This window comes from Ambystoma mexicanum, chromosome 4p, assembly GCF_040938575.1.
Source record: "Ambystoma mexicanum isolate Mex_15411 chromosome 4p, UKY_AmexF1_1, whole genome shotgun sequence".
Taxonomy (NCBI): domain Eukaryota; kingdom Metazoa; phylum Chordata; class Amphibia; order Caudata; family Ambystomatidae; genus Ambystoma; species Ambystoma mexicanum.
The window spans coordinates 9,576,204-9,590,365 of record NC_090927.1 but is presented as its reverse complement, the minus strand read 5'-3'; the positions used below and the strand labels follow the sequence as shown (position 1 = coordinate 9,590,365).

The window sequence follows — 14,162 nt, the reverse complement described above, 5'->3', positions numbered from 1 at the left end:
CTCCGGTAATTCCAGTTGTTCGAATTGGTAGAATACATGTTGATGTTGAGATTCATGGTGCTGTCATACCACGGAAGTTCAGGTCACAGGTGAGGGGGCCTGGGGTGGTGTCCCATCTGGAGGGGGGTGCCTGTGGGTGGTGTCACAGGTGAGGGGGCTAGGGATGGTGTCTCATCTGAGTGGGCTGCCTGTGGGGATGTCCAATCTGGAGGGGGCTGCCTGTGGGGGTGTCCCTTCTGGAGGGGCTACCTGTGGGTGGTTTCACAGGTGATGGGGGCTAGGGGGTGGTGTCCCATCTGGGGGGGTGTAACCATTGAGTGTTTTGGGGTGGTGTCCCATATGGAGGTTGCTGCCTGTGGGGGTGTCCAGTCTGGAGGGGGCTGCCTTTGGGGGGTATCCCTTCTGGAGGGGGCTGACTGTGGGGGGGTGTCACAGGTGATGAGGGATGGAGGCTGGTGTCACAGGTAATGGGGGCTGGAGGCAGTGTCCCGTCTGGAGGGGGCTGCCTCTGGGGGGTGTCCAGTTTGGAGGGGGCTGCCTGTGGCAGTGTCCCTTCTGGAGGAGGCTGCCTGTGGGTGGTGTCACAGGTGAGGGTGGTTGGGGGTGGTGTCCCATCTGGAAGGGGCTGCCAGTGGGTAGTGTCCAGTCTGGAGGGGGCTGCGAGTAGGGGGTGTCTCATCCGGATTGCGATGTGAGGTGTGCGATTTCGCTGGGGTGTGGCCTGGGCTTGTGAGGGAGAGCACGCGTTTTCTCTGGGGTGCAGCCTGGATTTGCGATGTGAGGGACGCGATTTTGCTGGGGTGTAGTCTGGGCTTGCAAGGTAGGGAACGCATTTTCTCTGGGGTGCGGCCTGGGATTGTGAGGTGAGGTGTGTGATTTCGCTGGGGTACGGCCTGGCCTTCCGAGTGAGGGCATGCATTTTCTCTGATGTGCGGACTGGGATTGCATGGTGAGGCATGGGGTTTCACTGGGGTACGGCGTGGCTTTGCGAGGGAGGGCACGCATTTTCTCTGAAGAGCCGCCTGGGGTTGCGAGGTGAGGCACACGGTTTTGCTGGGGTACTGGATGCTGGGCCAGGGCAGGCGCTAAGGCTTGCGCCATGTTGGTCCTTTGGCTTGCTTTTTGGTGTGCGTGGGGGCGTGTTGTAGGCATTCCTCAGGCAGCTTGTTGTGACTTGCGCGACAGCTAGTAATGCGTCTTGGAATCCATCATGAATACGTGTGGTACACAATTTATTTTCTGCACCACGACTCGTGGAGGGTCCTTCTCGGGATGCATTGTGTTGCCCCCCACTTTGTGCTAAATGATGTGTGACTCTCCCCACCCGCCTAAAACCTGACCAGATCCCAGTGAGTTGATACAAGTGCATCCTAGTGTACGGCTAGAAGGGCTTTGCCCAGATGTCATAGTTCAAGAGGGGATGCTGCCCACAAAAACCATGTAAAGGGGTCAACAAAACACGTGACGCTTTCCTGGATTTTGCTCCCCTGGAATATTATTGGGATCAAAAGGTTAGGACCATTTACGCTTGCCAGCCTAGTTCCTGGAGAATTTTCCCTCTTGGGCCATCCTTCTGGTGTTGGTTGATGCTTTTAGGTGTCCGTGCCCTTTTGTCTGGTGCATTTTCCGATGTGCCTCCTTAAAGTAGGTATAACTGTAAATGCCGGCTTCTCATTTGCCATGGAGCCACGCGTTCTCACACTTGGTGAGGCCATCACCACACTCTGGTTCCCTCCTCAGCCTGCTTACCCCCTCCAATGAAGGCTCAGGGAGGTCGTTCATACTGCTCTTTCTCCATGTTGTCTGCTCCTTCATATAAAGCCTCCCTCCTGACATTGGTACCTGGGTACATGTTAATAGTGCCACATCATATGCTGGGCGTCACATTTTATTGGTCCCCTCAACTAAGGGCACCCTGCACGCCTTAAGGATAACTGTGGCGCGTCCACACATACATGTCTCACCCTGTTTCACTTTAATGAAACACGTAAAGCTACACTGTTCCTCATATAATGACTGTATCACCAATGTGCCAAAGATCACACGACGCGGCAGTGACAGAATGGGTGGTTAGAAACAAGGTCTTTTTTTTTCAATATAACATTTTATTGGCATTTTAACTTATGATAGTACATCAGGCATTGCATATATTACAGATTGTTTATTAGTGGGGGTGGTTGATTCTGGGCTGGGCGACGACTCGGTCCGGGGTGAGAGGAGAGGGGTTGGTAGTGTTGCCGCTGTGGTGTCTCGAAGTCTCTCGAATCATCCCAGCCAGCGGGTGAGTGGGTGTCTATGGGAGAGGGTTGGGCACTGTGCTGAAAAGTCCATAAATGGGGCCCAAGTGTTCTGAAAATGGTTCGGATTCCCTGCTCGTAGAGCTGTAATCTTCTCTGCAATGACCGGGTCCCAGAATCTTGGCCACCATAGCGGGATTGATGGGCCCGTAGGATTCTTCCAGAGCCGTGCTAATGCGATTTTTGCTGCTGCTAGGAGGTGTGTACATAAACGAGCTATGTGTCCTGTCAGGGGGAATACCGCATCCCCTGTGTTCCCCAGTCTTGCCCTGTCTCAGTTTAATGGAGCACGTAAAGCTACATTGTTCCTCATTTAATGACTGTATCACCAATGCGCCAAAGATCACATGATGCGGCAGTGACAGAATGGGTGATTAGAAACCTGGTCTTTTTATTCGGATTATAGCCAAGAGGCAATGGTAATTACACGTTCCTGTGCATGCACACAAAGTCCCTTCCATGGGGCACAGTTTAATTACATATAAGCCCAAGGATTCGCTGCTGTTTCTTTTCACTATTCTCCAAAACCCAAAGGGGAAATGTCAATTTAAACCAACTTGTATATTGCATTTTCAGGAATGTCCACTTACTGTGCGTATATTTGTAAGTGGCAGCTTTTCATTGTTTTGGGGGGCCAAGGGTTCCCACATCCCGTGATGCGAGGGAGCCGTGCCCACCCCATCGTCGACATTTACAGCCCGCAGACAATATAAAAAGAACATGTCCCTGCTCCGGTGCGTCCCCAACATACTCGAATTGGACCACCTGCCCCCCTTTCAATTCTGCACCCCCCAAACAGTTATAATACCTTATGTCCTATCACCACTTCTAGCATCTGCAACCAACACACTCATTAACGCCCCTAATGGGAAGTTATCAGAGCAGTCCATACAGCCGAATATTTACCCCGTAAAATGACTAAACATGACAAATACACGGAGGGTACATGAAGGAAATACTAGTAACATACAAGCAATGGATTTCCACTTACAACTGACACAAAGCCTTTGAATAAGTGTGTCTAAAGCAGTGGCCTGCACTAATGTAACGCAATTTACACTAACCGACAGCATTCACGAGGCTTTGCATGAAACATGCTTTTACCACAGTGTAACACACAGCATCGACTAAAGCCAGACGTGCATATGAGCCCCGGACGGACCGACACACAGTGAAACGCCCCTCATCCCTGTGGGGCCTTGACACGCTCCGTTTCTCTGAACTCCCCTCTTTGCCCTTGTAAATTGTACATGGATGTGTTATTTACAAGAACGAAGGGCAAATGGCACACATTCTGCACAATGTAAACTGACCCTCCTGTCCTTATACATTGTGAAGAATGTGTTCTATTTATCCTTCGTTCTGTTTTTCTGTCTCTGGTGGAACGGGCTGTGTAAAGGTAATGGTGGGAAGGCGTTTGAGCATCAAAAGGGCCCTGAGTTGCAAATGAGTGGGATTATCATGGATGGGAGGGATGAAGATGCTGTACAGCTGTGATGTCCCTTTTCATGCTCCGCTTTATCTCCCTCTTTCTCCTGCAGGTTGGAGAGCTGCTCTCTCACTGGTTCATGCTGTGCAGCTCTCTCCTCTGCTCTCAAACACAAACCATCTCTCACAGAGCTCAGCCTGAGCAAGAATGAACTGGGGGACTCTGGAGTGAGAAAGCTGTGTGAGGGACTGAAAGATCCAGGCTGCAGCATAGAGACACTGGGGTAAGGAGCTGCTCAATTCTTCACTATCAGATTAAGTTGACGGTAAACGTGAAAATTCACATTTCAGATCTAGGATTGGGGAGTGCTTTTAACATCTCTTCTTGGTGAATGTTGTGGAGATAGAATCACTGCATGTACCCCTCACCAGATGACACTGCGACAAGCAAGGGAGGGCGTTGTGCAGTGTTTCACAATTAACAAAGGACAATTCTGTAGTAGTTTGAAAAGAGTAACGATAATGTGACAGCGCTAACCTGGCTTATTGCTCACCTCGCCTGTCACTACCCCTCCATCTCCAAACCCTCCCCCATCTTGCTTCTTATTTATATCTTCTCTCAATGCCTTTGTTGTCTTCTCTTTCCCCTGCACAATTTCAAAGTTGTCTGTCAAGTCAAAACCTTTCCTTCATGCCCACTGGCACCTCCCAGTTCTTATGGAAGCTTTACTATGGTCCGCCTTTTATCGCTTTAAACCTACCAGCCACATATGCTCGCCCAGCCTCTTCAATCCCTAATCCTCATTGAAGATCTACAGGTATCGTGGAGACGGATCTTTGCCAGATGCCTCTTGTGCAGAGGGCTCCAGCAGCGGCTGAGTGTGACACTGTTTGACATGCTCTTGCATTATGCAGCTTGTGGCTAGGGTGGTGTGAGTCTAGAAAATACCCTCCCATAACATAATCAATGTATTCTGTTGGCCAAAAACCAACCGCCTCATATGTTCGGTATTATTAGTACAGACTCATAAGCATGACCAGAGTGCGTCCATTTTGGTGGAATAGAATTTGCTATTTTGTCTAATTTTCGCTTCTTGCTTTCTGTTCAAACTGCTTTGCTGTAAGCTTATTCTATTCCGTTATTTTGTTGTTGCTCATGCATAGAGCAAGGCCACGAGATACATGTTGAAACACAATGCGGGCAACCCAGACAGCAATGCCCGGTCTCCACCCCCCTCAAGTCCTTGGAAGTAAGCAACAAGGCATTTAATCACTACGCAGGTGCCAACCAGTCTCGCTGATGTTGTAGAAATGGTAGAAACAAACAATTAATGGCTTGAATTATGCTCTCTTTTATGCCCCCCCCTTCACTGAGCCCTGTAGAGCCCCGATGACCTCTAGCACACAAATAGAAACTAGAAGATAGCGAGGCCTGGAATGTGTCTCTCCCCTGCACGCAGCTTGCTTGTAAGAACAGGAGCAGTGTGTTCCCTAAAACAAAGAATCATGTCTGCAAGTCCGCAGATTGCAAACTGTTGCTAAATGAATGTCTGAAGGTGTCATATTCGTCACAATTGTCAATCATCAAATCCATTTCAAAGGAAATACATTATGGGCGGTATTGAATATGTCATTACTGATAGTAAGATGTTCGTTTTTTATATATGTAACTGTTGTACAATTCTCGCTCTCTTGCGTCCCTCGGGGTCTGGAGACACACATTGCGGGACATGAGACCCAGTTGGCCAACTGAGACAATTTGCTTTGCAATAAACCCTAGCTTTTGGGAATTGAACCTCGTGTCTGGCGTATCAGTTCATATGTGATGATTGTGCCTTGTTTCCATACGCAAGGGTCCCCTAGGGGCCCCCTCAGTGGAGGTGGTGATGCCAGAGGGAGCAGGAACCAGAACATAGAAGGGAGGGTGGGCAAATCAGGGGTTCTGTGAAGCAGCTGACTGCGGTGGCAGGAATGGTGGGGCATCAGTGGCTGATGGAGCAGTGCAATTAGTTGTCCCCCGCTATGAAAGTAACACCTCAAACAAGTGGGGTGAGTGTGCAGGTAACGCCTGTGGTTCCTTCTGAAGGTTCACATGTTTGGGGGCTAGTGTGGCTTGAGACCATCTACCCAGTTTCTCAAAAATAAGTTAAATCCCCCGACATCAGAAATCCTAATAAAGGAACCTGCTTCTACCTACATGAGCCTACAGACTTTGTGTTACTACACTGGCGACGAGTGGTCCTTGAGGGGGCATGAAGATGGATCTACCATGCGATTAAGGACCTGAGGAAGGGGACAGCCAGATGAGAAGACCCACCACCCCAGAAAGGAGGACCCACCACTCAGGCATAACATCAAGAAAAGGTGAAGCGCTTCAAGCTGGGCACGGCGCTATGCATAAAAAGAACCTGGGGTAACATTAAGAAAAAGTATAGCGTTTTAAGATGGGCACAGAGCTATAAATCAAAGTTACCAGGCACCTTGGATAACCCTGCACTTCAAGCTGGGCATAGCGCTATAAGTAGAAAGAACCTGGGATAAGTATAGTGCTTCAAGTTGGGCATAACACTATAAGTAGAAAGAACCTGGGATAAGTGTAGCGCTTCAAGCTGGGCATGGCGCTATACATAAAAAGAACCTGGGATAAGTATAGTGCTTCAAGCTGGGCATAGCGCTATAAGTAGAAACAACCTGGGATAAGTATAGCACTTCAAACTGGGCATAGCGCTATAAGTAGAAAGAACCTGGGATAAGTATAGCGTTTCAAACTGGGCATAGCGCTATAAGTAGAAAGAGTCTGGGATAAGTATAGCGCTTCAAGCTGGGCATAGCGCTATAAGTAGAAAAAACCTGGGATAAGTATAGCGCTTCAAACTGGGCATAGCGCTATAAGTAGAAAGAGTCTGGGATAAGTATAGCGCTTCAAGATGGGCATAGCGCTATAAGTAGAAAGAACCTGGGATAAGTATAGCGCTTCAAGCTGGGCATAGTGCTATAAGTAGAAAGAACGGGGATAAGTATAGCGCTTCAAGCTGGGCATAGCGCTATAAGTAGAAAGAACCTGGGATAAGTATAGCGCTTCAAGCTGGGCACAGCGCTATAAGTAGAAAGAACCTGGGATAAGTATAGCGCTTCAAGCTGGGCACAGCGTTATAAGTATAAAGAACCTGGGAAAGTATAGCGCTTCAAGCTGGGCACAGCACTATAAGTAGAAAGAATCTGGGATACATATAGCACTTCAAGCTCGGCATAGCACTATAAGTAGAAAGAACCTGGGATAAGTATAGCGCTTCAAGCTCGGTATAGCACTATAAGTAGAAAGAACCGGGGATAAGTATAGAGCTTCAAGCTCGGCATAGCGCTATAAGTAGAAAGAACCTGGGATAAGTATAGTGCTTCAAGCTGGGTGGAGCGTTATCAACCGAGACACCCAGAGAAAATGTCTAAAAGAAAGTAAAGAGCTGTAGGAATACCATTAAGCTGTTAATTAAAATACTACCGTGGAGACACTTGGATTAGTAAAGCCTTCAAAATGGGCAAGGAGTTATGGATTAAATGATGAAGCGATATCAAAGGCAGAGGGCTGGTATTTAAAAAAACAAAAGAAACAGGAAAGGTGTAGTGCTTTTATCAGTAAATAGCGCTATACATAATAAAAAGGAGAGCGCTTATATTTACAGAGAACTGGAGCAGCATTTGAAGTTGACTACTGAATGCATTTGAGATGTTTCCTAACTGGCTAAACTGAAAGGAAACTGAGGGCTGTGAAAGACCTTGGATTTGGCGCCCAGTCACATGATGAAAAGTGAGCGCAGTGAAAGGAGGAGCGCCTTACTAACGTAGAGTCAAGTGCCACAGCAGAAAATGATGAAGGAAAAAAGGCGACAGGATCTTTACCATGAGATACTGCATGGCTGTGTAATACTCTTTGGATGATGGCTTTTGTGGGGCATGGTGTGGGCATGCAGGTGGCACGTCCAGCTGTCATGAGGTGATGCCAGTGTCCGTGCAAAGGGCGTTGGAGGCCAGAGAACTCCCTGTGTCCTGCTGCCTGCCAGGCAATGATGACCTAGATGTGCTGCCTGGGGGGTCTGGTGAGAAGCCACACTAGGCCTCCCAAACAGAAGCTTAGGCCCATGGCTCTGTTGTCAAGGTTCCCAGCTGACTGGAGAGGAAGGGCGTGTCATTATTGCAAAGAGATGTGGCACTTTCTGTGCTTTTAAACTACTCATCCTTTTCTTTTCAGATGAGATTTCATTTCCTACTAATTTTATTGCATGTATTTAATGAGCAGTCCCTGCCCCATATCCATTTAAATAACCACACTGGCATACACTTTTACAAACGTGTTTTCTTTTCAGATGGGACGTTGGGAAAAATGCCAATGCTAACATGCTACAATGCTGGCATGACACATTTCAGAAGATGTATACTGCATATTTCGTGTTGATGGTGTGCATGAGTTTACACATAAGTGGATTTCATGAAAATCTGGTTTAAAAAAAAGAGGTTTGTGCCCAGTGCTGATCTAGAAATGTCATTAAAGCAACTAAGCTTGTGCGTTTGGGTCTGGGTGGCGAAAGTCAACTTGATTATTTTGGTTTAAGATGAGCAATAGTGAAAAATGTCACATTTTGTTTAAAGAGTAGCTCAAAATGTCCAAATGTTGATTGTGAAAGATCATTAAGGCTACAAAGGTGGCGCTTTTAGTTAAAGCCATTTAAAAAAAAAAGGTACAAGCCGGGTACCCAATGTTGATGGGGGGTGCAAGTCCCTCTTCCTCGTCACAGTACATGGGGTGCCTTTGAAGGCAAAGAGGTGGAGTCGCTCAGCTTTACTTGACCGTGCCCCTCGAGATTGCACCGCCCTCTGGAAGAAGTTGTCACTGAATCATTGCTGTCGAGCAGGAAACCCTGCAGTTTCGGAAAGGCAGCAGTTAAAGTCTGTCGCAGTGGTCTCTTGGTCAGGTTGCTACGGAGGCTGTGGATGTCCCACAAAGATGAAACTCACTGTGGATTGTGACAAGGCTTGAAAGGGGCAGAAGCAGTCCTTTGGTTTTCGTCAAGGAACTTCGGTGACGGTGGCGGGTGCAGTAGACAGAAGTGTCAGGTTTCATACGTTTGCGGTTTGCCGCAGTTTGGTTCTTCAGTGCTGCAGCTGCAACATGGATGACAGAGTGGCTTCTGGTGACTTGGACTCGAGCACTGAACTTCTCTGCGGGCCACCACTAAGTTTGGACCTTCAGGGTTCATTCCTCAATACAGAGTGGCAAGAAACCCATCGGTGGGCACTTCTCTGCAGGCAGCAACACTGGTCTTCCTCAGCTGTGGAAAAGTGGACAGATGTTGGGTCCACAGTGTCTGGCTGTCGTGCAGCACTATGCCAGGGTACCCCCTCTTCTCGGTGATACACTGCAGTCTGGCTTTCCAATGGTCACAGAAATTGTACAGACCCGGGATGATGCTGGTGGACTTCTTGGGCTCAAGATGTCTGGTCACTCGTCTTCAGGACCCACGAAGATACTTCTGCAGGATGGAAGGCACACAGGATTGGCTTCCAGGATACTTAGGGTGAAGAACAGCAGTTGCACTATATCCCCTCGTAGCTACGGGAAGAGGTATCCTGTCCAGGTCCTCTCTTGATCAGTCCTTGAATCAGCACACCAGCCTTTGGATTTGGTGAAGAGTTGCAGCAGCAGACCTCTTCCTCCAGCTGCTTTCAACCTTCCTTGATACCCTAGGATCAGGGGGGATTAACACAGCAGATGTTACCCGCCCAAATCTACCCCCACCCCAGGCCACTTAAAACCCACTGCTTTCAACCTTCCTTGATAACCTAGGAGCAAGGGGAATTAACACAGCCGATGTTACCTACCCAAATCTACCCCCACCCCCTCCAGGCCACTTAAAACCCACTGCTTTCAACCTTCCTTGATACCCTAGGAACAAGGGGGAATTAACACAGCCAATGTTACCTGCCCAAATCTACCCCCATCCCCCAGGCCACTTAAAACCCACTGCTTTCAACCTTCCTTGATACCCAAAGAGCCAGGGGGATTAACACAGCCAATGTTACCTACCCAAATCTACCCCCACCCTCTCCAGGCCACTTAACACCCACTGCTTTCAACCTTCCCTGATACCCTAGGAGCAAGGGTATTACACAGCCAATGTTACCTACCCACATCTACCCCCACCCTCTCCAGGCCACTTAAAACCCACTGCTTTCAACCTTCCTTGATACCCTAGGAGCAGGGGGATTAACACAGCCAATGTTACCTGCCCAAATCTACCCCCCCACCCCCAGGCCACTTAAAACCCACTGCTTTCTACCTTCCTTGATACTCCAGGAGCAAGGGGGATTAACACAGCCAATGTTACCCACCCAAGTCTACCCCACCCCCTCCAGGACACTTAAAAACCCACTGATTTCAACCTTCCTTGATACCCTAGGAGCAGGGGGATTAACACAGCCGATGTTACCTGCCCTAATCTACCCCCACCTCCTCCAGACCACTTAAAACCCACTGCTTTCAAATGTACATGTATAAAGCACCAAAGATAGTTTGTCTTTGGTAATATTGTAACATTTACTTTGCACCATATAAAGCATGCATGTGTCAAATGTTGACACATGAACGTGTAGCTTTTCTCATACTAGGCCAGGTCTTGAATGCATGTAAGCAAAACTCAGCTGCCATGCTAAGCATCTGCTCAATGGCATTCTGGGATTTGGAGTCTCCTATTCGAGATGAGAAGAATAATGCCAAACTAGCACCATTTCTATAAGCATTCATATACCTGTGCCCCTACCCGCTATGGCATATACCTGTGCCCCTACCCGCTATGGCATGTACCTGTGTCCCTACCCCGCAATGGCATTTACCTGTGTCCCTACCCCGCTATGCCATATACCTGTGTCCCTACCCCGCTATGGCATGTACCTGTGTCCCTACCCCGCTATGGCATGTACCTGTGTCCCTACCCTGCTATGCCATATACCTGTGTCCCTACCTCACTAGGGCATTTACATGTGTCCCTACCTCGCTATGGCATGTAGCTCTGTCTCTACACCGCTATGGCATGTACCTGTGTCCCTACCCCGCTATGCCATATACCTGTGTCCCTACCCCGCTATGGCATGTACCTGTGTCCCTACCCCGCAATGGCATGTACCTGTGTCCCTACCCCGCTATGCCATATACCTGTGTCACTACCCCGCTATGGCATATACCTGATTTCCTACCCCGCTATGCCATATACCTGTGTCACTACTCCGCTATGGCATATACCTGTGTTCCTACCTCGCTATGCCATATACCTGTGTCCCTACCTTGCTATGGCATGTACCTGTGTCTCTACCCGCTATGGCAAGTACCTGTGTTCCTACCCCTCTATGCCATATACCTGTGTCCCTACCCCGCTATGGAATGTACATGTGTCCCTACCCCGCTATGGTATGTACATGTGTCCCTACCTCGCTATGGCATGTACCTGTGTCCCTACCCCGCAATGGCATGTACCTGTGTCCCTACCCCGCAATGGAATGTACATGTGTCCCTACCCCGCTATGCCATATACCTGTGTCCCTACCCCGCTATGGCATGTACCTGTGTCCCTACCCCGCAATGGCATGTACCTGTGTCCCTACCCCGCTATGCCATATACCTGTGTCACTACCCCGCTATGGCATATACCTGAGTTCCTACCCCGCTATGCCATATACCTGTGTCACTACCCCGCTATGGCATATACCTGTGTTCCTACCCCGCTATGCCATATACATGTGTCACTACCCCGCTATGGCATATACCTGTGTTCCTACCCTGTAATGCGATATACCTGTGTCCCTAACTTGCTCTGGTATGTACATGTGTCCCTGCCCCGCTATGGCATGTACATGTGTCCCAACCTTGCTATGGCATGTACATGTGTCCCTACCTCGCTATGGCATGTACCTGTGTCCCTACCCTGCTATGGCATGTACCTGTGTCCCTACCCTGCTATGCCATTTACCTGTGTCTCTACCTCGCTATGGCATGTACCTGTATCCCTACCTCGCTATGGCATGTACATGTGTCCCTGCACCGCTATGGCATGTACCTGTGACCCTACCCCGCTATGCCATATATCTGTGTCCCTACCTCGCTATGGCATGTACCTGTGTCTCTACCCCGCTATGACATGTACCTGTGTCCCTACCCGCTATGGCATGTACATGTGTCCCTACCCCGCTATGTCATGTACCTGTGTCCCTACCCCGCTACGGCATGTACCTGTGTCCCTACCCGACTATGGCATGTACCTGTGTCCCTACCCTGCTATGGCATGTACATGTGTCCCTACCCTGCTATGGCATGTACATGTGTCCCACCCCGCTATGTCATGTACCTGTGTCCCTACCCCGCTATGGCATGTACCTGTGTGCCTACCCCACTATGGCATGTAACTGTGTCCCTACCCCACTATGGCATGCACCTGTGTCCCTACCCCGCTATGGCATGCACCTGTGTCCCTACCATGCTATGGCATGTACATGTGTCCCTACCCCGCTATGGCATGTACATGTACCTGTGTGCCTACCCCGCTATGGCATGTACCTGTGTCTCTACCCCGCTATGGCATGTGCCTGTGTCCCTACCCCGCTATGGCATGTACATGTGTCCCTACCCCGCTATGGCATGTACCTGTGTCCCTACCCCGCTATGGCATGTAAATGTGTCCCTACCCTGCTATGGCATGTACATGTATCCCTACCCCGCTATGGCATGTGCCTGTGTCCCTACCCCGCTATGCCATATACCTGTTTCCCTACCCCGCTATGCCATATACCTGTGTCCCCACACTGCTATGGCATGTACATGTTTCCCTACCCCGCTATGGTATGTGCATGTGTCCCTACCCCGCTATGGCATGTACCTGTGTCCCTACCCCGCTACGGCATGTACACGGTTTTATAGGAATTAATATATATAATTTATATAAAACCCAAGTACTTACTTGGGCCTGGGAACTCATGGAAGCAGAATGAGTGTGTTTGCATCCCTTTTAGGATCACAGATCCTCGTGTGTGATTCCCTTTTAGGATCGCAGATCCTCGTGTGCGATTCCCTTTTAGGAATGTGGATCCTCGTGTTTGATTCCCTTTTAGGATCGCATATCCTCGTGTGTGATTCCCTTTTAGGATCGCAGATCCTCGTGTTTGATTCCCTTTTAGGATCACAGATCCTTGTGTGTGATTCCCTTTTAGGATCGCGGATCCTCTTGTCTGATTACCTTTTAGGATCGCGAATCCTCGTGTGGGATTCTCTTTTAGGGTTTGCTGAGTCTTTCTTAGAGTAGTAATAGTTGCAGAAGGATCGCTGAGAGAGATCTGCTACTGTTTGCACAGCTATAACAGGCGTGATGGTTAGGCTCTTTAAGGTGTAATAAAACGACCTACCCCGGCCTGCCTTCATCACCCTATTTATGAGCACTCTGCTGTCCTTCCCTGAAATCCTGTTAAAAGGGGATTGGCAAAGCCAACAGTTTTCGCCTGTGCATAAGTATTCGACCTTTGTTCAGGGGAGTGGTCAGCTGAGTGGTGCTGTCTCGCTGTGGTGCTCGCCTGTTGCTGCTGTGCTGTGACGCCGAGAAGTCTCCTGCCCGTGATTTGTTTTGCCCTTTGCCGCCCCGCCCCAATTGGAGCCAGCCCCTCCTACCTTCACCAGCGTCTCTCATATCATCATCACGCGTGCGCGTTCAGGGGAGTGGTCAACTGAGTGGTGCTGTCTCGCTGTGGTGCTCGCCTGTTGCTGCTGTGCTGTGACGCTGAGACATCTCCTGCCCGTGATTTGTTTTGCCCTTTGCTGAGTAGGCGAGCTCCCTAGGGCCGCTTATTTTGCTTGGAGGACTTTTGGCGCTTTGCCAGCTTGTGACTCTTACTTATTTTTTGTTTTTCTGTTTGTTTTAGCCCGCCCCAATTGGAGCCAGCTCCTCCTACCTTCACCAGTGTCTCCCATATCATCATCACGCGTGCACGTTCAGCGCGCGCATTCAGGGGAGTGGTCAGCTGAGTGGTGCTGTCTCGCTGTCTAGCTCTCTAGCGAGCAGCGTGGCCCCTTGGCTTGACCTGTGTTTCACCCTTGTCAAATCCCTTTACTACGGGACATTACTAACTTAATTTGTTTTTTTATTAGGAGCCAAGATACGTTCCCGACTCCCTTCATTGAAAACAGAAATGCTGATGAACCTATTACCAGTACGTAACAAACTCTCCTCAAATTCCATGTCGGCAAACGCCCAGAAGAAACCGTCATTTACTTTATGCTCTACGCCGGTAATGAGTAGAGGGTCCAAAGGGTCTACGGTTGGTTTCAAAGGTCCTTCTTTGCCTGATATTTGGCACTTTTATAAAGAGCCCTCTAAAGTTTGTCCTCTAAACTCGCTTAAAGCTACT

The 14,162-nt window shown here is 49.1% G+C and overlaps 1 protein-coding gene across 1 annotated transcript in view; it reads left to right on the top strand.

Moving 5' to 3' along the window:
- Positions 1–14,162, top strand: part of LOC138452918 (NACHT, LRR and PYD domains-containing protein 12-like) — a 2,075,892-nt gene that overhangs the window by 1,256,389 nt on the left and 805,341 nt on the right. The window contains exon 6 of the mRNA XM_069605266.1: positions 3,839–4,009. Within this exon, the coding sequence (XP_069461367.1) occupies positions 3,839–4,009 (171 nt within the window). The remainder of the gene's footprint in view (positions 1–3,838; positions 4,010–14,162) is intronic.